Source organism: Notolepis coatsorum, assembly GCF_963971535.1.
Source record: "Notolepis coatsorum genome assembly, contig: SUPER_7_unloc_5, whole genome shotgun sequence".
Taxonomy (NCBI): Eukaryota; Metazoa; Chordata; class Actinopteri; order Aulopiformes; family Paralepididae; genus Notolepis; species Notolepis coatsorum.
In genome coordinates, this window is record NW_028174876.1 from 484,188 (window position 1) to 509,096 (window position 24,909).

General features: G+C 46.3%; 1 protein-coding gene across 1 annotated transcript in view; it reads left to right on the forward strand.

The window, feature by feature from the left end:
- Window positions 1-3,124: 3,124 nt before the first annotated feature.
- LOC311232766 (uncharacterized protein) overlaps window positions 3,125-24,909 on the forward strand; it is a gene marked incomplete at its 3' end in the record, with an annotated part of 104,421 nt that continues 82,636 nt past the window's right edge. Inside the window, exons 1-2 of the mRNA XM_084338346.1 lie at window positions 3,125-3,642; window positions 13,503-13,606. Coding sequence (XP_084194472.1) covers window positions 3,306-3,642; window positions 13,503-13,606 — 441 coding nt within the window. The 5' untranslated portion in view covers window positions 3,125-3,305. The remainder of the gene's footprint in view (window positions 3,643-13,502; window positions 13,607-24,909) is intronic.

Below are 24,909 nucleotides of genomic sequence, written 5' to 3' on the forward strand. Positions count from 1 at the left end.
TATGCAGATATAGATATAAATATATAATACAGGTATATGAACAGGGATATATGCAGATATAGATATAAATATATAATACAGGTATATGAACAGGGATATATGCAGATATAGATATAATGTATACAGGTATATGAACAGGGATATATGCAGATATAGATATAATGTATATACAGGTATATGAACAGGGATATATGCAGATATAGATATAATGTATACAGATATATGCAGATATATCCAAGCAGTTGTAAATAAATATACATATACAATATATACAGTATAATATAATTACTGTACATGGCTATCATACAGGTATGCAAACAGTAATATATGGGTAGACTATAGGATGAGGTGGGTAGTTATGATTGCAGTGCAAGGCAGTCGTAGACAGTGAAGGCAGTAGATGTATCATTTATATAATTCCACAAACTGGAGCTAACCGTGTCTACAGGATTATGCTTTTGTTTCAATCGACTTTTATTTGGTCAGAAATTCAATATCTGTTGTATCTTGTGACAAAGTCTCAGAGTTCCATCTGTTTGGGAGAAAAGGGCGATAAAGAATTGCATTAACTACAAAATCACTGGATCGTTAAAGAACTTTAACCCTTTCACTACCACTCCACCAAAGGGTTAAACCTTTCACTGCGACAATACAGAAGGTTAACCCTTTCACTGCCACACAACCGAGGGTTAACCCTGTCACAACCACACTACAGTGTTCGATTCCCGCTCGGGGACCAGGTTGCCGCGTTGCCAGGTACCCAGGTGGGGGGGGTATCTCCCGGGCCTTTCTCGTGGAGTTTGCATGTTCTCCCCCTCTGTGCTCGCAAGGGTTCCCCCCCGATAAGATAAACCCAATGGAAAAACATGCACAACAGATCGCTAACGCTGTGGCGTCCCTGACGAAGACGGACAGGAGCACTTGGATTGGTCCCCGGGCGCGGCCCCACACGGTCCCCCCCATGTCTGCTCCCGGCTGCCCTTGGGGGGGGACGACGACGGGATGGGTCAAGTGCAGAGACTCAATCACATCGGCGACCCAACTAACTGCATGTGTGTGTGTTCCTGTGTGTGTGTTCCTGTGTGTGTGTGCCGCCCATCGCATGTGTGTGTCTGCCTGCCGAATAAAGACTTCTCCAAAGTCCAGTTATTATTGTTACAGAATGTTAACCCTTTCACTACCACACTACAGACGGACGGTTAACCTTAGCCAATTTTCTCAGTTTGACTGTTTGCGTAGTTACCGTGGTTACTGTGGCTAGCTTCTACAGGGCAGTTTCATCAACCCATATAACTCTATGATAGCATGTACAATAATGCTGTATATATCTATATATATATATTTATATTTACTGTATATATATTTATCCACATCTGTCTGTACATACCTACATATAATCATTTTTATATACCTGTAGATACTATATCTATATCTGTACATATCCCTTACCTACTCTTATTAATTATACTGCTGGCCAGTGTGACTTACTACCATACTGTCTCTATACCTGTACATATTAATACTATAACACTGTATATACATCAGATTAGCACTATTACTCAGTAGTACTCATTTAATAAGGGTTTTACTCTTTCTCATGTTATCATTTGGATCCTTGTTGTGTGTTTTTAATCCATCAATAAAATAAAATCAAATATATATTCCAGTTGAATCACCTGTACTACATTGTATATTACTATTGCACTTTACTGTTACATTCTGGTTAGATGACAACTTATTTTCGCTGTAACTTGTGCTGTAGTGTAGATGACAATACATTTTAATCGAATCGAATAATAATAATAATAATAATAATAATAATAATAATAATAATAATAATAATAATACATCTATTTTATATAGCGCTTTTCCAGGTGCTCAAAGACGCCTTACATGGGTAGAAGAGACAAAACTATGGCAAAACAAAAAACAGAACAAAAATAATACATGACAAAATAAAACGGACAGAATTAGAGGTCAAAAGCCAGATTGAAAAGATTCTAATAGAATCTGATCTAATTTCAAGGTCAGTGTACATGTCAAAATACTTCCCAAAGGTCAGTGAATACCACAACCACTACACCAGAGGAAGCTCAACAAATCATGTTAAACCCAGATTCGGCTCAAACAAGGGACTAAACACGTTTCGCAATTATGCCACAACAATGTGGAACGCCCTACCCAAAGCTGTAAAGGAATGTGAATCCCTGCCCACATTCAAAACCTCTTAAAGAGCACCTACGGGAGGCTGCAATTCGAAACTGGCCACCGTAAATGCCCAAAACCCCCACCACCTCCTAATAGACAGTCTCCTCCCCACCGCATGTATATATTCCCTCCCCGCCGTATGTATATTTCTCTCCCACCCACCCACCCCCTCCTAATGTACAGTCCCCTCCCCATCATATGTATATACTCTGTCAGGATCTAGGGGTAACAGTACTGTATATTTGAATACCGTTTATGTCACAAATGTATCAGTACTAAATACCTATATGTCCCTGTAGCCGGTTCAACATAGAACATGCCACGACTTCGACCGTGCCTTGAGTGGGAGTCGAACCCCGGGCGTCCGCACGGGGGGAAGCAACACAAACCGCTGCGCCAAGAGAGGAATTCCTCTCTAAGCGCTCAGTTTGGTTGCCTCTGGGGAGTGAGTTTTACTTCCATGTACCGCTACCGAGCCAGCCACATCTCTGGTCACACTATCGCGGTACATATCCGTTACATCCCTATGCCATAAATGTCATATGTTGTGTATGTCATAAATGTCTATATGAATTGAAAATGGGGGACCCTGATGGAAACAAGACAAACGTCTTTCTCAGGTCTGCATCCCCTTAACAATTGTATGTATTGAGCCGTACTGTATTGTACCCATTCTGCAATCTGTTAAATAAAGTTTTCATTCATTCATTCAGCTCATCAACATGTATCATCATCACTCTGTTGCTCCGTTACCACGTTGATCCGGCAGGTGGCGGTAACGCGACACTGTTTGCCAAACGCCACCATCGTTACACGAAGCGGAAGAAGAAGAAGAGAAGAGGGGAAGAAAAAAAAACTACCGGAAGTGTGTTTTTCGTTATTTGTTGTTTTCTCGGTTGCTGTGTCGGGACTCGGAGGCTAACAACGCCGCGGCGGCAGTTTAATAATCACCCAGAGAACCGAATAAAAAGCTTATAAACCCACTCGGACAAACACCTCTTCTGGCGATAATGCTCTGAGGAGCCGCTCCCGGGTGTTTTAAAGGCCGGTGTTTCACTAACTCCAGCAGAAGAACAACACTAACAGTGGTCGCCGCCATGTCGCGCCTGGCCTTCCAGAGCCAGCTGGCCTCCATCATGGAGGTGCTCGCCAACGCCGCCGTGGCGGAGATCTGCAAGCTGGTGGAGGACGAGCAGGCCGTGGTGTCGCTGCAGGTGTCGCAGTGCCAGCGCGAGAACAAGGGCCTGAAGCGGAAGCTCAGCCTGCTGGAGCTGCGCATGGCCCGCGGCTACGCCGAGCGGAGGCTGCGGGAGGCCGGCCACCTGAACCACCACCACGGCGGCGGCTCCTCCGGGGGGAGGCCCCGGGTCCACATCAGCACCGGGGCCGGCGTGGCGGGGGGAGGAGGAGGGGCCTCGCAACAACACAACCCGGGTAAGAGAAGACCCTCAGGGCCGGGGCGGGCGGGGGGGGGGGCCTCACAACAACACAACCCGTGTAAGATAACACACAACCCGGGTAAGAGAAGACCCTCAGGGGCGGGGGAGCACCTGGGGGAGGGGCCTCACACAACCCGGGTAAGAGAAGACCCTCAGGGGACCCTCAGGGCCGGGGTCACTGGGACGGGAGTAGCAATAGTTCAATCTCACTAAACTGTTCACTAAAGCCCTTTCACTGCCACACGACAGAAGGTTGGTTAACCCTTTACTAGCAACAATGTACAGTTTCCCCATCCCACCTACCCAACCTCCTCCAATGTACAGTTTCTTACCCCTCAAATGTATATACTCTTTTTTAGACTCTTTTTGTATCACAAACAGTACTGTATTTGTAGATCTGGTATGTCATAAATGTATAGATGTAGCAGTACTGTCTATCTGTATGTCATGTTTGTTATGAGGAATTGAAAATGGGGGACCCTGATGTAAACAAGACGAAAGTCTTTATCTGGTCTGCATCCCCTTAACAATTGTGTGTATTGAGCCGTACTGTATTGTACCCATTCTGCAATCTGTTAATACAATTTTCAATCAATCAATTCACTGCCACACGACAGAAGGTTAACCCTTTACTATCACACAACCCGTCTGTTGGGTGATAGTAAAGGGTTAACCTTCTGCTGAGTGGCAGTGAAACGGTTAACTTTCTGTCGTGTGGCAGTGAAAGGGTTAACCGGCTGTCGTGTGGCAGTGAAAGGGTGAAACCTTCTGTCGCAGTGAAAGGGTTAACCGTTGTGTGGTAGTGTGGCAGTGAAAGGGTTAAAGAGGTTGGCACAATGGAATAATGTATAATAATGACTATGATTATAGGTGGCGCTCTCTTACTGTTATCTACACACAACTACAGCGTAGAGACAGAGTTGTAGAATGCTGGACTAAATCACATCTAACAACAAATTATTATGTTCTCAGATGGAGGTCCCCGGGATCAGAATCTTATCAAATGGGGGTCCCTGACATATTAGTGTATATTCTGCGATTCCTCCACACAAAACAGAGTGACGTAGACTTATCACTCTCCATACATCTAGTACAGTGTACTGTACGTTAAAACAGTGGTTCTCTAGTACAGTGTACGTTAAAACAGTGGTTCTCTAGTACTGTGTACGTTAAAACAGTGGTTCTCTAGTACAGTGTACGTTAAAACAGTGGTTCTCTAGTACAGTGTACGTTAAAACAGTGGTTCTCTCTCTAGTACTGTGTACGTTAAAACAGTGGTTCTCTAGTACAGTGTATGTTAAAACAGTGGTTCTCTCTCTAGTACAGTGTATGTTAAAACAGTGGTTCTCTCTCTAGTACAGTGTACGTTAAAACAGTGGTTCTCTAGTACAGTGTACGTTAAAACAGTGGTTCTCTCTCTAGTACAGTGTACGTTAAAACAGTGGTTCTCTAGTACAGTGTACGTTAAAACAGTGGTTCTCTAGTACAGTGTACGTTAAAACAGTGGTTCTCTCTCTAGTACAGTGTACGTTAAAACAGTGGTTCTCTAGTACAGTGTACGTTAAAACAGTGGTTCTCTAGTACAGTGTACATTAAAACAGTGGTTCTCTAGTACAGTGTACGTTAAAACAGTGGTTCTCTAGTACAGTGTACGTTAAAACAGTGGTTCTCTCTAGTACAGTGTATGTTAAAACAGTGGTTCTCTAGTACAGTGTACGTTAAAACAGTGGTTCTCTAGTACTGTGTACGTTAAAACAGTGGTTCTCTAGTACAGTGTACGTTAAAACAGTGGTTCTCTAGTACAGTGTACGTTAAAACAGTGGTTCTCTCTCTAGTACTGTGTACGTTAAAACAGTGGTTCTCTAGTACAGTGTACGTTAAAACAGTGGTTCTCTCTCTAGTACAGTGTATGTTAAAACAGTGGTTCTCTAGTACAGTGTATGTTAAAACAGTGGTTCTCTCTCTAGTACAGTGTACGTTAAAACAGTGGTTCTCTAGTACAGTGTACGTTAAAACAGTGGTTCTCTCTCTAGTACAGTGTACGTTAAAACAGTGGTTCTCTAGTACAGTGTACGTTAAAACAGTGGTTCTCTAGTACAGTGTACGTTAAAACAGTGGTTCTCTAGTACAGTGTACGTTAAAACAGTGGTTCTCTCTCTAGTACAGTGTACGTTAAAACAGTGGTTCTCTAGTACAGTGTACGTTAAAACAGTGGTTCTCTAGTACAGTATACGTTAAAACAGTGGTTCTCTAGTACAGTGTATGTTAAAACAGTGGTTCTCTAGTACAGTGTACGTTAAAACAGTGGTTCTCTAGTACAGTGTACATTAAAACAGTGGTTCTCTAGTACTGTGTACGTTAAAACAGTGGTTCTCTAGTACAGTGTACGTTAAAACAGTGGTTCTCTAGTACTGTGTACGTTAAAACAGTGGTTCTCTAGTACTGTGTACGTTAAAACAGTGGTTCTCTAGTACAGTGTACGTTAAAACAGTGGTTCTCTAGTACAGTGTATGTTAAAACAGTGGTTCTCTAGTACAGTGTACGTTAAAACAGTGGTTCTCTAGTACAGTGTACGTTAAAACAGTGGTTCTCTAGTACAGTGTACGTTAAAACAGTGGTTCTCTAGTACAGTGTACGTTAAAACAGTGGTTCTCTCTAGTACAGTGTACGTTAAAACAGTGGTTCTCTAGTACAGTGTACGCTAAAACAGTGGTTCTCTCTAGTACAGTGTACGTTAAAACAGTGGTTCTCTCTAGTACAGTGTACGTTAAAACAGTGGTTCTCTAGTACAGTGTACGTTAAAACAGTGGTTCTCTAGTACAGTGTACGTTAAAACAGTGGTTCTCTCTAGTACAGTGTACGTTAAAACAGTGGTTCTCTAGTACAGTGTACGTTAAAACAGTGGTTCTCTAGTACAGTGTACGTTAAAACAGTGGTTCTCTAGTACAGTGTACGTTAAAACAGTGGTTCTCTAGTACAGTGTACGTTAAAACAGTGGTTCTCTAGTACAGTGTACGTTAAAACAGTGGTTCTCTAGTACAGTGTGTACGTTAAAACAGTGGTTCTCTAGTACAGTGTACGTTAAAACAGTGGTTCTCTAGTACAGTGTATGTTAAAACAGTGGTTCTCTAGTACAGTGTATGTTAAAACAGTGGTTCTCTAGTACTGTGTACGTTAAAAAAGTGGTTCTCTAGTACAGTGTACGTTAAAACAGTGGTTCTCTAGTACTGTGTATGTTAAAACAGTGGTTCTCTAGTACAGTGTACGTTAAAACAGTGGTTCTCTAGTACAGTGTACGTTAAAACAGTGGTTCTCTCTAGTACAGTGTACGTTAAAACAGTGGTTCTCTAGTACAGTGTACGTTAAAACAGTGGTTCTCTAGTACAGTGTACGTTAAAACAGTGGTTCTCTAGTACAGTGTACGTTAAAACAGTGGTTCTCTCTCTAGTACTGTGTACGTTAAAACAGTGGTTCTCTCTAGTACAGTGTACGTTAAAACAGTGGTTCTCTAGTACAGTGTACGTTAAAACGGTGGTTCTCTCTAATACAGTGTACGTTAAAACAGTGGTTCTCTAGTACAGTGTACGTTAAAACAGTGGTTCTCTAGTACAGTGTACGTTAAAACAGTGGTTCTCTAGTACAGTGTACGTTAAAACAGTGGTTCTCTAGTACAGTGTACGTTAAAACAGTGGTTCTCTAGTACTGTGTACGTTAAAACAGTGGTTCTCTAGTACAGTGTACGTTAAAACAGTGGTTCTCTAGTACAGTGTACGTTAAAACAGTGGTTCTCTAGTACAGTGTACGTTAAAACAGTGGTTCTCTAGTACAGTGTACGTTAAAACAGTGGTTCTCTAGTACAGTGTACGTTAAAACAGTGGTTCTCTAGTACAGTGTACGTTAAAACAGTGGTTCTCTAGTACAGTGTACGTTAAAACAGTGGTTCTCTAGTACAGTGTATGTTAAAACAGTGGTTCTCTAGTACAGTGTACGTTAAAACAGTGGTTCTCTAGTACAGTGTACGTTAAAACAGTGGTTCTCTAGTACTGTGTACGTTAAAACAGTGGTTCTCTAGTACAGTGTACGTTAAAACAGTGGTTCTCTAGTACTGTGTATGTTAAAACAGTGGTTCTCTAGTACTGTGTACGTTAAAACAGTGGTTCTCTAGTACAGTGTACGTTAAAACAGTGGTTCTCTAGTACAGTGTACGTTAAAACAGTGGTTCTCTAGTACAGTGTACGTTAAAACAGTGGTTCTCTAGTACAATGTACGTTAAAACAGTGGTTCTCTAGTACAGTGTATGTTAAAACAGTGGTTCTCTCTCTAGTACAGTGTACGTTAAAACAGTGGTTCTCTAGTACAGTGTACGTTAAAACAGTGGTTCTCTAGTACAGTGTACGTTAAAACAGTGGTTCTCTCTCTAGTACAGTGTACGTTAAAACAGTGGTTCTCTAGTACAGTGTACGTTAAAACAGTGGTTCTCTAGTACAGTATATGTTAAAACAGTGGTTCTCTAGTACAGTGTACGTTAAAACAGTGGTTCTCTAGTACTGTGTACGTTAAAACAGTGGTTCTCTCTCTAGTACAGTGTACGTTAAAACAGTGGTTCTCTAGTACAGTATACGTTAAAACAGTGGTTCTCTAGTACAGTGTATGTTAAAACAGTGGTTCTCTAGTACAGTGTACGTTAAAACAGTGGTTCTCTAGTACAGTGTACGTTAAAACAGTGGTTCTCTAGTACTGTGTACGTTAAAACAGTGGTTCTCTAGTACAGTGTACGTTAAAACAGTGGTTCTCTAGTACTGTGTACGTTAAAACAGTGGTTCTCTAGTACTGTGTACGTTAAAACAGTGGTTCTCTAGTACAGTGTACGTTAAAACAGTGGTTCTCTAGTACTGTGTACGTTAAAACAGTGGTTCTCTAGTACAGTGTACGTTAAAACAGTGGTTCTCTAGTACAGTGTACGTTAAAACAGTGGTTCTCTAGTACAGTGTACGTTAAAACAGTGGTTCTCTAGTACAGTGTACGTTAAAACAGTGGTTCTCTAGTACAGTGTACGTTAAAACAGTGGTTCTCTAGTACAGTGTACGTTAAAACAGTGGTTCTCTAGTACAGTGTACGTTAAAACAGTGGTTCTCTAGTACAGTGTATGTTAAAACAGTGGTTCTCTAGTACAGTGTACGTTAAAACAGTGGTTCTCTAGAGGCACAGCACCGCTGTCCGCTGCTGCATTTCTTTTCAGGGGAAACACTCACTATATACATCAAACCGTAGAGTATGTACCACGTCCACTACATACACATTTACTACAGTATGTACATAAAACTAGGGATGGGCAAGAGTAATGTTTTCCCAGATCCAATGGTCTAATGAATTACTCAAGTAGTGTTCGGGTAATTGTTTAGGGAAATCTCTTTAGAACGTATCTTAAAGCGCATAGCAGCAGGTAACATACACACGCACACACACACACACACACACACACACCAGGGTTTCCGTTAGAAAAAATTGTTGCCGGTCTCCGTGACCTGCAAGATTTCAATCTACCGGACAAATGAGATTAATTCCGGTCATAGTTTATTGAGCTTTAAAACAATTGATAGGCAGGCTATATAAAGAATGTCATCCTCAAGGCATGTAGATTTATAATAGTATTACTTAAAACTAGGCTACTTTTGCGTATACAGTCATTAATATATTCCAAATAAAATAAGTCCCTCGATACTCCGTGCTGCTGCTGACTTGAAATAAAATAGACCGCGTATGTGGGCAGTCGGTCCGACACTAAACAGCAGTCTGTTATAATCACATTTTTATGAGCTAACGAATTCCGTTATATTGGACATTTGTATTAATTATATCAAGCGAAGAACTGAGAAAGCAGAGAGACGGCAACATTATCGTGGTTTGCGTGACGACTCTCTCCACCTCGCAACGACTTATTTGCAAAGAGTATGGCGCTGCAGAGCAGCTGATTCAGCTGTTATTGGCTCTTTTCTGGGAACCGCACAGCAGCGCCCCCCACCCAACATTGGCTGAAAATGGCTGAATTGGAGTACTGCTGGAATACTGCATTGTGCTGCTGTTGCTATGGCTCTGCAGCTTCACAAGTTCGCACACCCAGCACTAAGCTCTCGCTGACAACGTCGTTGTCATTATTAGAAGCAACGAGGAAACAAATGTAATGATCGTTTCGTTCATCGCATAGGCTATTTAATTTTAGCCTATTTTAATACAATTCAAATAATCAAATTGTGCTTAGACTCAGGGAATTATTTTCACCGGACATTAAGACCGGAGAGATTAAATATGTCGGACTTCAACAGATTTTGCCGGTCAAATACCGGTAATTACCGGCTAACGGAAACGCTGACACACACACACACACACACACACACACACACACACACACACTACCGACTACGTGAGACATTTACTAGAGCCATATGAAATCCGTTTTATTATTTTCCAAATTCCATAATTTTTTTTACCAAATTCAGTTTTTTCCGTTTTAATATTTCAGAATTCTGTATTTAGCTTTTTATGCTAATTTTACCATCAGAAATAGTGTCTAATAAGTGGGAATGAATAAATGTCCACAATTGAAGATATAACAGTCCATTTAAGGTTTTTAAGTGCTGCAACTCAGAAATACAGTTACATTTTACACAATATTTTTCAAATAATATTGTGACAAAATAAAAATACACATTTCAAGTGTAAACAATAGATACAGCTAGCTACTACTGACATTATCACAATGACAATGTCAGTAGCCTAGCTATATCTATTAAATTGTGATGAAATATAGTAATGCATAATTTAGGCACCTTTAGTTTAGTTTATTTTGTTTATAAAGGACAGTGTGTAATGATCGTTTGCATTAAACAAATAGATGGGTGCACTAGATTTAGCTAGAAGCTATCATTTCCATCTATACTATAGCAGGGCTGTACACTGCGACGAGATGATCGCGAATTGCCCCTTTAATTGGCCGTTGCGATTGGTAAATATTATTTGGGGGCGGGCTTGCGAGTAGTGCTTTCAAGCCTTGCATTCGCATTTCACTCCTAAATTATCCAAGGCGTGTGATGACGCGATGACGTCACTCACGCGAGCTGAGCAGTGAGCACTCAGCAGGTATGATCAGCGGGAACAATCGACTGAGCACTCACTCTGATAGACTGGCTGACTGATTTAGCTATGAAGAAAAGTAAAGTTAGTATTGCTTCATATTTTCGACATGTTCGACCTCCTATAGTGAGCCGAACTGAACTGAACTCAGACACACGGAGAGAGCTGCGGCATCTGCTGCGCCTCCTCCACCCGTGGCTGTTGTAAACACTAGTCTCTAGTGGGACACTGGGACCTCGGTGAGCCTGCCAGCCGGCTAGCTACTGATATCAACAAATGTTCCAGCAAGTCTAGTAGTGCATGATAGCTCGCGTTAGCTTACTGTTCAAAACGAAACGTGCCATTAAACTAAATAGTTCAGATAGCTCCTGATATCAATGTCTTATAACGCTGAGTCGATGCGTATTCGAGCTGAGGGCACGCTGAATATAGTCAATAGGGTCCAGCTGCAGCGCCGGAGAATCCTGGCCGTAGCTGGAGGCTACAGTATAGGGTCCAGCTGCAACTCCGGAGAATCCTGGCCGTAGCTGGAGGCTACTCGAGTACACACAGACAGTGGAGCTGGTTGCATATAGCGAGCATTTTGACTTGTTGCGTGGTGGCGATGTCTCGCAGATAATACAACTACAAGTATGATTATATAATATATATATATATATATTTTTTTTAAACTTCATTTTTTAGCGTTTATCGCTTTTTCTGGTCAAGCATGACCGACAGAAACAGGTTGAATGGGATATAGATCAGGGGAAGACACTCTGAGAAAATACGGCGAGTCCGGGAGTCGAACTCGTGTACCCCAGATCCGTGACGAGCACGGTTGTCCCCGACGCGGTGAGCTACGGGAGCTCCCCTATATATATATATATTTTATTTTATTTAATTTTTTCTTTTTTTTAAATCAAAAACAATCTATATAAATAATGGTAAAATTGTTATTTAAAAATGTGCCCCTAAAAAATATTTTTTGCCCCTAAATTTCTCATTTAGGGGCAAGTGTGCCCCTAGTGAAAAAGCTTAGCGTACAGCCCTGTATAGTCCTATGTACTGTAACGTTACATAGCTATTTAATCACAATAGTGTCGCACATGTTTTTGCGGGTCCAGTCCGCGGTGCGTTGACAGAATTAGCAAAACACCTTATCGCCGGAGGCATAAGTTATTAGGATACTGCTCTGCTCTGAATTTAGGGCTTATTGCGGAATTTCTTAGCTTCTTGACGACATTAACACTGAAGCAGCCAGACGGCAGACACTTGGACACCGCTGTGTTGTGTGTAACACGCAGCGGTCCCCGCCTCCCCGGTCATGTTTGCTTTGCAACAAACGTTCCACCCAAAAATGTAATTTCAGTCCAGATTAGGCCAAATTCTGCAATATTCCACGTTTTGCAGTTGATTCCATTTTTATTGGTCAATTCCGTAATTCCGTCCGCGATTCCGTGAACGAGTTTTTTCATATGGCTCTACATTTAACTCAATGGACGCCACGCAGTTGAGCATCATTTGTACTTACCACGCCAAGATCTAAGAGATAGGAATAAGTGCCGGTGTTTGCAGGGCTATATATTCTATATATTATAGCTATGGATACAATACTATGGCCCATTTGACATTGACTATCGTTCAATATGAGAAAAATAAATAATTTTTTCATCCTTTCATTCCCGTTTTATACCGTGGTGAATATGAGTATAATAATCCTGTCTAATCCCAGAAAACTACGCTATGCAGCAATACGTGCATTTCACTAAAAGTGTTGCCGTTTCTCGCCTGTACATGCTTTTTCTTTTTTTTCTTCTACTTTTTCTCCCCATTTTAAATTTTTCTCCCATCCCAATTTCGTATTATCCAATTCTACCCTCCCTTGTCTCGAACGTTGCCAGACCATGCCTCCCACTGGTCGGCTGCAATGTGGACCAAGCCTTGCATCACGTGTCCCCTCCGGTACACGAGGAGGCAGCCGTCGCATCTTTTCACCTGCACAGCGCGACCTCTCAGTGGCGAGGAGTAACGCGTGGGAGGCTCGCGCCGCCCCCGATACTTCCTGATTCTGCTGTACAGGCGCACCAACCGACCTGTAGGAGTCGCTGTCCACGACGTCCGATCCCCACCCACCGGCTTTCCCACCCCCTAATACTGCCAATTGTATTAGTATGAACGACCAGCCAAGCTGGTAGCAGCGCCTAGAGCTGGGCTCGAACCCAGCATATCCTGCATTGGTGGCGAGCGCCTTGCCCACTGCGCCACTTAGCCGCCGAGCCTTGGGATTTCTAAGATTAGTTAATTATATAATTTAGTTATTATACATTTATTTTCTTTAGACCTAATAATCTAATTATTCCATCTTTTGTAATATTGATTAGTAGTAGATTGTGACTTCTTCCCACAATCATGAAAACAAGATAATCAAGTTAAAAGGATTATTGTGCCGCATCGTGCCGTGTTGCTCTCATGTTGTCTTGTGTTGTAAACGCAGCGCACCCTTCCTTCACAGCGGTGCGCTCCTCCCCCTCAAGCTCCTCCCCCTCAAGCTCCTCCCCCTCAAGCTCAAACAGTAGCTTCAGCTGGTGGTGAAAGGGAGGGGGGGTTATTTTGAAACATCTTTGGTAACTTGTAGAAGACGACAGAAGGGCATCAAATCAATGAGTAATCATGTTTAATAATGGTGATTTCAATATCAATAAAAATAGTCCTGATTATGATGTTTGTTTGGTTGTTTTCCAGGCGTGGTGTTCGACAGACAGATGGACTTGGGTTTGTGGCCTGGTGGGTCCTCGGGGAACAACAACACCAACAACACCATACATGCTGTCAGCCTGCAGGACGAGGTGGGTACTACAGCCTGGAGGTCTGGAGGGCAGGGTTAGGTGTCCTTGGTAATCTAGGGTTAGTGTCCTTGGTAATCTAGGGTTAGTGTCCTTGGTAATCTAGGGTTAGTGTCCTTGGTAATCTAGGGTTAGTGTCCTTGGTAATCTAGGGTTAGTGTCCTTGGTAATCTAGGGTTAGTGTCCTTGGTAATCTAGGGTTAGTGTCCTTGGTAATCTAGGGTTAGGTGTCCTTGGTAATCTAGGGTTAGTGTCCTTGGTAATCTAGGGTTAGTGTCCTTGGTAATCTAGGGTTAGTGTCCTTGGTAATCTAGGGTTAGTGTCCTTGGTAATCTAGGGTTAGTGTCCTTGGTAATCTAGGGTTAGTGTCCTTGGTAATCTAGGGTTAGTGTCCTTGGTAATCTAGGGTTAGTGTCCTTGGTAATCTAGGGTTAGGTGTCCTTGGTAATCTAGGGTTAGGTGTCCTTGGTAATCTAGGGTTAGTGTCCTTGGTAATCTAGGGTTAGGTGTCCTTGGTAATCTAGGGTTAGGTGTCCTTGGTAATCTAGGGTTAGTGTCCTTGGTAATCTAGGGTTAGTGTCCTTGGTAATCTAGGGTTAGTGTCCTTGGTAATCTAGGGTTAGTGTCCTTGGTAATCTAGGGTTAGGTGTCCTTGGTAATCTAGGGTTAGGTGTCCTTGGTAATCTAGGGTTAGGTGTCCTTGGTAATCTATGTTTAGGGTTAGCCAGGCAGGTGAAACAGAAATGGACAGACATCATCATAGTGGTACACCCCTCACTGTTGCATGTATGCAAAAATGTGTACATATGCAAACTATGTACAATAATTTGCTGTGCGAACAGCAGGGGTTTGCATGTGGCACGTCCAGGTTGGCAGATAAATTGTCTAGGGTTGGCAGATAAATGTGTCCAGGGTTGGCAGATAAATGTGTCTAGGGTTGGCAGATAAATGTGTCCAGGGTTGGCAGATAAATGTGTCTAAGGTTGGCAGATAAATGTGTCCAGGGTTGGCAGATAAATGAGTCTAGGGTTGGCAGATAAATGAGTCTAGGGTTGGCAGATAAATGAGTCTAGGGTTGGCAGATAAATGAGTCTAGGGTTGGCAGATAAATGAGTCTAGGGTTGGCAGATAAATGAGTCTAGGGTTGGCAGATAAATGAGTCTAGGGTTGGCAGATAAATGAGTCTAGGGTTGGCAGATAAATGAGTCTAGGGTTGGCAGATAAATGTGTCTAAGGTTGGCAGATAAGGGTTGGCAGATAAATGTGTCTAAGGTTGGCAGATAAATGTGTCTAGGGTTGGCAGATAAATGTGTCTAAGGTTGGCAGATAAATGTGTCTAGGGTTGGCAGATAAGGGTTGGCAGATAAATGTGTCTAAGGTTGGCAGATAAATGTGTCTAGGGTTGGCAGATAAATGTGTCTAGGGTTGGCAGATAAATGTGTCTAAGGTTGGCAGATAAATGTGTCTAAGGTTGGCAGATAAATGTGTCTAAGGTTGGCAGATAAATGTGTCCAGGGTTGGCAGATAAATGTGTCTAGGGTTGGCAGATAAGGGTTGGCAGATAAATGTGTCCAAGGTTGGCAGATAAATGTGTCCAAGGTTGGCAGATAAATGTGTCCAAGGTTGGCAGATAAATGTGTCCAAGGTTGGCAGATAAATGGTCCACTTACCCTACAATAAAACAGGACTATTCTCATCTGTTAAATAAAGTTGTCATTCATTCATTCGCTATGTGTGCCTAAAGTCAAGACTCTACAGTACTGAACTAGAAAAAACCTGTGAGTAAGTCAAGTACGCTGGAGTGAGGCGTGGACGGAAGTGGCCATAAAATACCAGAGGGAGGTGAATGATTGATTGATTGAAAACTTTATTTAACAGATTGCAGAATGGGTACAATACAGTACGGCTCAATACACACAATTGTTAACACTTCCAGCGCCAAAAAATGCTGTCCAGCGTTATTGGCCGCCATGCGTTGTCTTTTGAGAGATCAATATTTAATTTTTTCACCGTGGCATTAATAATTCATCCACCCACCCCCGGTCCTGCAGCTGGACCCTAGATGTGACTGCAACGACGGCTCAATACCGCCGCCTGGTGGATGGTCGGGCGAGTTACACTCACAAACAGGATGTGCCATCAGTGCATCGAGGAAAATCATCCGGCAGTCACATCTCGCTACGGGACTCCTGACAGACACTATAGTACATATGGATCGCTTTCTAAACTTAATAATCGATATGATTTCGGCGTTTATTGCGCCATACAAACCGGAAATGGACCTAGGCGATCGGCGTAGAATAATTGGGATCTTTCACCGCCAGTCTCATCGGCCCACGGTAAGATGAATATAACGTTATTTTCATCCCGATTGTGCATTTCCTTGTTTGCAAACTGTGCGGGAGCTTAGAGGACTGTATATAATTATCACCTTAGGGGGTGTGGTAGGATGCCTTAACTCTTAAACTAATTGTACCAAATACACAACTGAGTGAATAACTTAAAATGGAGTCACCTAAACTAGAAAGAGCGAGGAAACTGTTTGAAACATAATGCTTTTATATAAGCAAAAAAGGGGAAAAAGATACATACAAAATATTGTTATCACATTACACAAAGCCTAATTAAATACTATTACTAAATTTAGATGGGCGCCCAAATAGTTCTAATAAAGTGTTCTGGCCAAACGTTGCCGCGGTTACCACTGTGACAGAGGAACAATTCCCTCTGCAGGATGAGAGAGATGGAGGTGATGAGGAGTAGTAGACCGCTGCGTGTTGATGAGGGCGGGAAGACGCTGCCCGGTCCAATAGGCGCCACTAGTCTGCTCCTGCAGACCAGATGCTCCGCTGTGGTGGTCCGAGTGTCTCGCTCCGCTCCGTGGTGCTGCACGGCGCACGCCGACAGCTGCTGCAGACACGCTGGTCCCCTCTGTACCACAGGCTACTGCTTAAGGACTAGTTGTGTCCTTTACTCCTTTTACAGCGACACAGACCTTATCTAAATGTTCTCTGGTCTGTGTTATATATCGACTGATATGTCCAGTATAGAGCAGCTATCGAAGCATGAGCCGAAGCTACTTTAGGTATTAGCGCCGAGCTAGCTAGCTTCGGCTAACTGGTAACGATAGATGGGGAATACTATAGTCTGCTGTAATATGCTAATCCCAGACGTTCACTAAACATCAAATTAGCTGGGTACTAAAACTCACTCTCTCTTGGTGGTATAATGTCCGCTTGGTAAGCCACTTTACATACTTGGTCACCGTCAAACTATAACGTTAACGAGAGCAACGCTGTGTGTACGTCCGCTCTCTTCCGTGTCCGAGTCAAGTTCAACGTCACAAGCTCATAGAGAGGAAGTGACGCAGATATGAGGGAACACTAAACCACCTCTGGCCCACTAGATGGCAGCACCGTCATATAACCTGAGATGCAATCAATAGGCAGACAGTGTAACATTATGTGGTAAATAATAACTTAACTCCCACATATTAACTTAAAGGGGGATTATTTTAGGTCTAATTTTACCTAATTGCAGACCCTTCAGCACAGCCGCCCCCTGATTTGCGGCGCTAATCAGTACTGAGGTCTGCTGAATGTCTAGTAGTCACTCAGGCTGGTCAGAGTCAGAGTACGGGGGTAGTCGGATCAGTCGAGCCACTGGTCTGTGGTATGTTCTTCCTCCGACCTCCACGATAGCAGAGCGGACTCTTCCGTCTTGCCCTTTTACCACACTCTTCACCCCTCCGGTGAGCCAGCGGGCTCGGGGAAGCGCCTGATCCACGATCATGACTGGGGTTCCTGGTTCTAGGTTGCCTCTTTCAGTGATCCACTTGCGGCGGCCTTGCAGCGATGGGAGATATTCGGTGGTGAACCTCTTCCAGAATTGGTCGGCTAAAGCCTGACTATACCTCCATTGTCTTCTGCCGATGATCTCGGTGGAGGCGTAGACCGCAAAGGGAAGGGCCGCGTCTCGCCGCCCCATCAAAAGGCTGTTGGGTGTTATGGGGTCGAGATCGGCCGCGTCGCTACTGACGTACCCCAGTGGCTTGGAATTCAGAATGGCTTCAATCTCCACCAGCACGGTGTTGAAGACCTCTGCCTTCGGAACCTGTCCTCTGAGCGCGGCTGCTAGAGCAGCCTTTACTGACTTGACCTCTCTCTCCCACGTTCCACCGAAGTGGGGTGCATTTGGAGGGTTGTAGGAGAAGGTGACCTGTTGGGAGGCCAGCTCGTCCCTCAACTCCTCACTCATCTGGTGGTAACTCTTGATGAGTTCAGCTTCTCCTCCCTTGAAATTCGTCCCGTGATCAGACCATAAGGTATGGGGTCGCCCTCTCCTTCCAGTAAATCGACGGAATGACTGGAGGAAGCTGTCTGTTGTCATTTCAGCCAGCACCTCGAGATGGACGGCTCTCGTGGTGAGGCACTTGAAGATGATTCCCCATCTCTTAGCAGTTGCTCTCCCGATCTCCGCCTTGATGGTGAAGGGCCCGAAGCAGTCCATGCCCGTGTTGTGGAAGGGCGCTTCTTGGAGACGGAGGCGGCAGGATGGGAGGTCAGCCATTCGTGGCATGATGGGTTGGGCTCTGAGCTTCTGGCAGTCTGTGCATGACCGTTGGTAACGCCGCACAGCCTCCCGGCCGCGAAGTATCCAGAACCTTCTCCTGAGCTCCGCGAAGAGCCGCTCCGCTCCAGGGTGATACAATTTGGTGTCATAGTGACGAATCACCAAGTTAGTCACCGGATGCTTCGAGGGGAGTAGGATGGGGTGTTTGCTGTCCTCAGTGAGGCCCTGAGCCCGTCGTAGGCGGCCTCCGACACGTATGAGGTCTTTCTCGTCCAGTTCGGGGGCCAGTAGCCTCAGCTTGCTGTCTCTTGGTAGCTCCATCTTCCGTCCCAAGCACGCCATCTCGATCTGGAAGACCTCCCGCTGCACCCTCTGCAGCAACATGATCTCAGCTGCGGCGTAGTCGTCGGCGCTGAGAGGGGTCGGGTCTCCGGGACCGGGGTTCCGGTGGTGGAAGGTACGTACTTGGAGCTCTTCTAGGGTCTGGCAATCCTCAACCTTGGGACCGTCAGTATTTGAAGGGTCTTGGAGTCCAGTGAGGCCGCAGAAGATGGACTTCTTAAGTTCCACCTCCACCTCTGCGTTCTCCAAGTTCGGAGGAGAAGGCCAGTCTTCTTCTGGCTTGCGTAGGTAGTCGGGTCCACGGTGGTAGAGGTTGGGACGTGCCAATTCCTCGAGGGTCGCACCTCTGGTGATCACGTCCGCCGGGTTGACATCTGTCGAAACGTATCGCCAGCAGCTGATCCCCACAAGCTCTTGGATCTCTGTCACCCTTGTTCCTACGAATACTTTATATCTGCACGAAGTCGACTGGATCCACTGGATGACTGTTGTGGAGTCAGACCACATCGACACCGCGTGAAGGGGGAGGTGCAGCTCTTCCTTCAGCATCTTTCCCAACTGGGCTCCACTTAGAGCTGCGCAGAGCTCCAGCCGGGGAATGGATTGCTGCTTCTTGGGTGCAACTCTTGAGCGTGCAAGAATGAAGGAGACGTGGACTGTGTCGTCGGGCTCCACCGCGCGCAGGTACGCTACTGCACCATATGCCTTCTCAGACGCGTCACAGAATACATGAAGGGAGAGCTGGCTGCCGGTCAGACTGACGCTCGAGGGAAAGTAGCTCCTGGGAAACTCTATCTGTTGGAGGGTGGGGAGCTCTTCTTCCCACTTCTTCCACTTCGCCCCGAGTGCCTCTGGTAGGGGGTCATCCCATCCCTTCGCCTCAGTCCACAGCTCGCTGACCAGAGCCTTGGCACGAGTCGTGTAGGGGTTGATGTAACCCAACGGGTCATATTGACTCGCCAGAGTACTGTAGATCGACCTCCTGGTTACGTAATGGCGAGTTTCGATTTTCTTTTTCCGGTAACACAGGGTGTCAGACTTGAAACGCCAGAGGAGACCCAGAGTCATTTCCTGGGCGTCCTCACTTGACTGGGAGAGCCAGGTCTCGCTGCTGTCAGCCTTCGCTTCGTCTGGGAGGTCTCGGACGACCTCAGGGTCGTTGGTGGCCCACTGGCGGACCTCAAAGCCAGCGGTGGCCAGGAAGGTGCGTATGTCATGCACCAGCTTGTAGGCCTCTTCCGCGGTCTCCACGCTGTGGAGGCAGTTGTCCACATAGAAACTGTGGTGGACAGCATCGGAGACTCCGGGGGGTGCGGCGCCGTCGTCGACATGAAGCTGCAGGGCGTAGGTGGCGCAACACGGGCTGCAGGTCGTCCCGAAGGGCAGCACCTCCCACTGATAGATGGACGGTTCCGGGTCGTCTGGGTTTTCTCTCCACAAGAACCTCATGAGTGGCTTATCTTCGTCGAGCAAACACACCTGATGGAACATGCGTTTGATGTCGCCACTGATGGCGGTCTTCTGTCGTCGGAAGCGCACCATGACTCCGAGGAGAGGAGGGGTCAGAGTCGGACCGGGCAGGAGATAGCGGTTGAGGTTCTGCTGGCGCACTTGAAAGCTGCAATTAAAGACCACTCTGTTCTTTCCGTTGTGCTTAACGTTATGGTGTGGAAGGTACCATGACTCGGTACTCCTTTCCGCCTCCTCAGGCTTCAGCCTCCTGACGAGTCCAGACTCTATGAGCTTGCTCATTTCTGTGGCGTAGGCGGCAGCCGTCTCGGGGTCTCTGCTGAGTCTTCTTTCAGTGCTAAGCAGACACGGCTTCGCTACTCCTGGGGGAACCTTGAAGGTCGGCATGGGCTCTCTTCTCAAGAGCGGTGTGGCGTATCTGAGGACACCGCGCACGCAGACACGCTTGGTCTTGGCTTGGAGAAGATCCATCGCCGCCTTATCTTCTTTGGAGCGAGTGTGTATCTTCTCGTTTTTGTATGGAGCAATGTCCAGCTGCCATAACCTCTGAACATTCTCCAGCAATGCCTCGTCTTCGTGCCCCGCTCCAATGAAGAGGCAGTGGGTCTGACGGGCGTTCAGATTTCTTAGACTGATGGGGCCCTGCAGGGTCCAGCCTAGCGGAGTCTCCAGGGCGACGGGACATCCGGGTGGACCCGGGATGATGTGCTTGGGTAAAGTGAGGTTCACATTATCGGAGCCGAGCAGGAGGGTGGGCTTCACCTCCATTGCAGCGTTGATCCCCAGATTACGGAGATGTGGGTACCTCTTCATGAGGGACTCCATCGGGTAGCCGTAACTGGAGAGGCACAACCCGGCAGCTGTGAATACGCGGCTCACTTTGAAGACTTCCTTCGGCCGTCCGGCCGGTGTGAGGGTGAGGGCCACACTTTCTCCTTGAATAGTGGTGCGCCCTGGTTGGATGGTGAGGAGATCCAGCTCCTCTGCGTCGCCCACGAGTCCAAGGGCGATGGCAGCCTCACGCATCAGCAGCGTGCGCTCCGAGCCATCGTCAATAACCGTGTAGGTCTCCAGAGTCTTGTCGCGGTTCCGCAGGACCACCGGCACAATCTTCAACAGCACGCGGGGAGTGCTGCCTCTCACGGGGCCCACGTAGTAGTTGCGTAGCTCTCTAGAGGGCTCATCACGGACTTCCGCCACATAAGGCTTAGCCTTGTCGTCTCTATTGTTGAGGTCGTGGAGGGCCGTGAGGTGGATCTTCCCGCACCCGCTCTGTCTGCAGGGTCCCTTGAGGGTGCAGTCCTTTGCTCTGTGCTCACGGGCGCACTTCCAGCACCGCTTATTCTCTATTATCCACTGTTTCTTTTCCTCTGTAGTCTTCTCCTTGAACCCGGGACAGTTGTCTAGCCAGTGGACCTCTGTGCAGCACTGGCATGGCGGCGGAGTCTTCTTCTCTCCTTTCTTCTGGGAGGAGAAGCCTCGTTGGCCTTTCGGGGGCCCTTGGTGCTCCTTTGATCTGGTTTCATGTACGGTGGTCAGCACCCTAACGGGCCGCCCCGTTCGGTCGGACTTGTCTCGTCCACTGCCTCTCGGCTCTTCCCGCTTGGGGAGGCGGATGTGCCTCATCTCCGACTTCAGGAACTCTGAGAGCTCCATCAGGGTAGACAGTGGCTGTTGGGGGTGGAGACGCTCGTGTTCCCGTCGGAACCTCTCTTCCCTTTCCTTTGGAAGCTTCCTGACGAAGCGTTCTACGTTGGAGCCTGCATAGAGCTCAGTGCGGCCGGCGGCTCCTTGGAACGTCAGGAGGCTCACCAGAGCCTGTACCTTCAAGGAGTATGCGTCCAGGGCGTGGTCGTCCTTTATGTCTGCCATTTCTCCCAGCTCGTGGATCTCCTCCAATATGTGGTCCCACGGGCGTCCCCAGCGCTCGTCCAGGGCCTGGAGAGACGAAGTATAGGGGGTGGGGGAGTATGCGTTGGCAGTGCATATGAGCTTGGCCGCAGGCAGCCTACAGTGCATAGACAGCTCGAGGAACTTCTGTTGCTCGCTGTGGTTGGCGGCGCCCAGGAGGAACTCCAGACACATCCTCATGTCATGGTACTGACTTCTAGAATTGTCTTTGAAGAATGGGATGGCGCTCCCTGGTGGGCGCTGTGGGAGCGGGTCGTACCTAGGGGCCGGTGCAGTTACGGGCCAATGTTGATGGGATCTGGAGGTTGCTCTGTGTGTGGCGGGTAGCCGCTCACATTGAGAGCGGGGTGGCGCCTCTCTTGGTGCCGTATATTCCTCCTGCAGACGAGCCAGTCGCCTTTCCAGGTCTTCGGAGTCGGCCTTGTCCCTTCTTCGGGGTCGGGGATACGTAGCCGGGTGCTCCTCCCTTTCAGGCTGGCGGCGCTGGGGTGAGTTATTCCTAGTGGATGCTCTTGATGATTGCCTGGAGGCAGAGGCCGATTGCAGTTGGGCGGTAGCGAGCCGGGTGTTCTCCAAGGCCTGGGCTGCCGCTCTATCGCGCTCCCGCTCCAGTGCTTCCGCGGCTCTTCTCTCTCTGTCGAGCGCATCTCGGTGGAGCCACTCCTCTCTTGCGAGGGCATCTTCGCGTTGTTGTTGCATGCATTGGAACATGAGTCCTGTTTGGCTGGTAACGCTCCCTCTGCTTTGTGCTCTGCTGGGGGGCCTACTAGTTCTGCGAGTGTCTAGGAAGAACTCTCCCGGTTGGAAGTGATTGAAGTCCTGCCTGCCGCGTGGCTCCACTCTGTCTGGGGGATTAATATCCTCTCCAGGTTGCGAGTCGTTTTCAGCGGAGTCACTCTCCTCTTCTTCTTCAGACTCATCTTGCTCATCATACTCATCTTGGTTGGCGGTATCCAGTGGCGAGAAGGTAGTTATGTCTTCACTACATGAGACTGCCACCTGGTGTCTCTTCTTCTCTTCAGGCCGCTGGGGGGTGTCAGTCGGGTCTGACTCTGTTCTCAGAGTCTGATCTAACTGCGGTGTGGCAGCAGCACCCTCTACTAGCTGGGGTGTGCCTGCCGTCTGATCTAACTGTGGTGTGGCAGAAGCACCCTCTACTAGCTGGGGTGTGCCTGCCGTCTGGGTTGTAAAGTCCCCTACTGTCCGGTCAGCTGATAGCACATTCTGATTGCTCTCCGAACTAGGGCTACTGGGTGTACCCAGGACACAGTCATCTAGTCGGGAGGGTAATCTACGCTCTCTAGGAGCACGTGTCTTCCCTTCAGGGAAGGGGGGGGGGGGGGGGCCTTTGAACCTACCTCGCTCTTTTGTGACATCCTATCTGGTTTAACTCCGGCTCGAAGTGACCAAATTGTGCGGGAGCTTAGAGGACTGTATATAATTATCACCTTAGGGGGTGTGGTAGGATGCCTTAACTCTTAAACTAATTGTACCAAATACACAACTGAGTGAATAACTTAAAATGGAGTCACCTAAACTAGAAAGAGCGAGGAAACTGTTTGAAACATAATGCTTTTATATAAGCAAAAAAGGGGAAAAAGATACATACAAAATATTGTTATCACATTACACAAAGCCTAATTAAATACTATTACTAAATTTAGATGGGCGCCCAAATAGTTCTAATAAAGTGTTCTGGCCAAACGTTGCCGCGGTTACCACTGTGACAGAGGAACAATTCCCTCTGCAGGATGAGAGAGATGGAGGTGATGAGGAGTAGTAGACCGCTGCGTGTTGATGAGGGCGGGAAGACGCTGCCCGGTCCAATAGGCGCCACTAGTCTGCTCCTGCAGACCAGATGCTCCGCTGTGGTGGTCCGAGTGTCTCGCTCCGCTCCGTGGTGCTGCATGGCGCACGCCGACAGCTGCTGCAGACACGCTGGTCCCCTCTGTACCACAGGCTACTGCTTAAGGACTAGTTGTGTCCTTTACTCCTTTTACAGCGACACAGACCTTATCTAAATGTTCTCTGGTCTGTGTTATATATCGACTGATATGTCCAGTATAGAGCAGCTATCGAAGCATGAGCCGAAGCTACTTTAGGTATTAGCGCCGAGCTAGCTAGCTTCGGCTAACTGGTAACGATAGATGGGGAATACTATAGTCTGCTGTAATATGCTAATCCCAGACGTTCACTAAACATCAAATTAGCTGGGTACTAAAACTCACTCTCTCTTGGTGGTATAATGTCCGCTTGGTAAGCCACTTTACATACTTGGTCACCGTCAAACTATAACGTTAACGAGAGCAACGCTGTGTGTACGTCCGCTCTCTTCCGTGTCCGAGTCAAGTTCAACGTCACAAGCTCATGGAGAGGAAGTGACGCAGATACGAGGGAACACTAAACCACCTCTGGCCCACTAGATGGCAGCACCGTCATATAACCTGAGATGCAATCAATAGGCAGACAGTGTAACATTATGTGGTAAATAATAACTTAACTCCCACATATTAACTTAAAGGGGGATTATTTTAGGTCTAATTTTACCTAATTGCAGACCCTTCAGCACACAAACCATCTGATCAATATATCCACCCAACCTACATAAAGCAGTTACTGATGATCAAGGAATTATAAACGACCCCCCCCCCCTTTCCTCCACGCATGATGAAGCATAATGTATACCGATCATATACATTTGAATTTTTTAATATAGCCTGTATAGGAAAGAAACGGCAATCGATAATCTATATATGCGTTTGGGCCTATAACTAGCGTTTTTGGAATTACAGCAGAAAAGATTAAAAACATACTTATATTCTAGAAGGTATTAACACAACAATGTATGAATGAAAAAGTATAACGTTCCCACATCCTGAACGATAGATAATCGATGTTGAATGGGCCATAGTAATGTCAATATAGCAATACAATTTAAAAAGTTATAGCCCTGCAAAGAAGGTAAACATCTCCATAGGCTTACAGCGCTGGCAGAGAGGGGAGATGGGCAT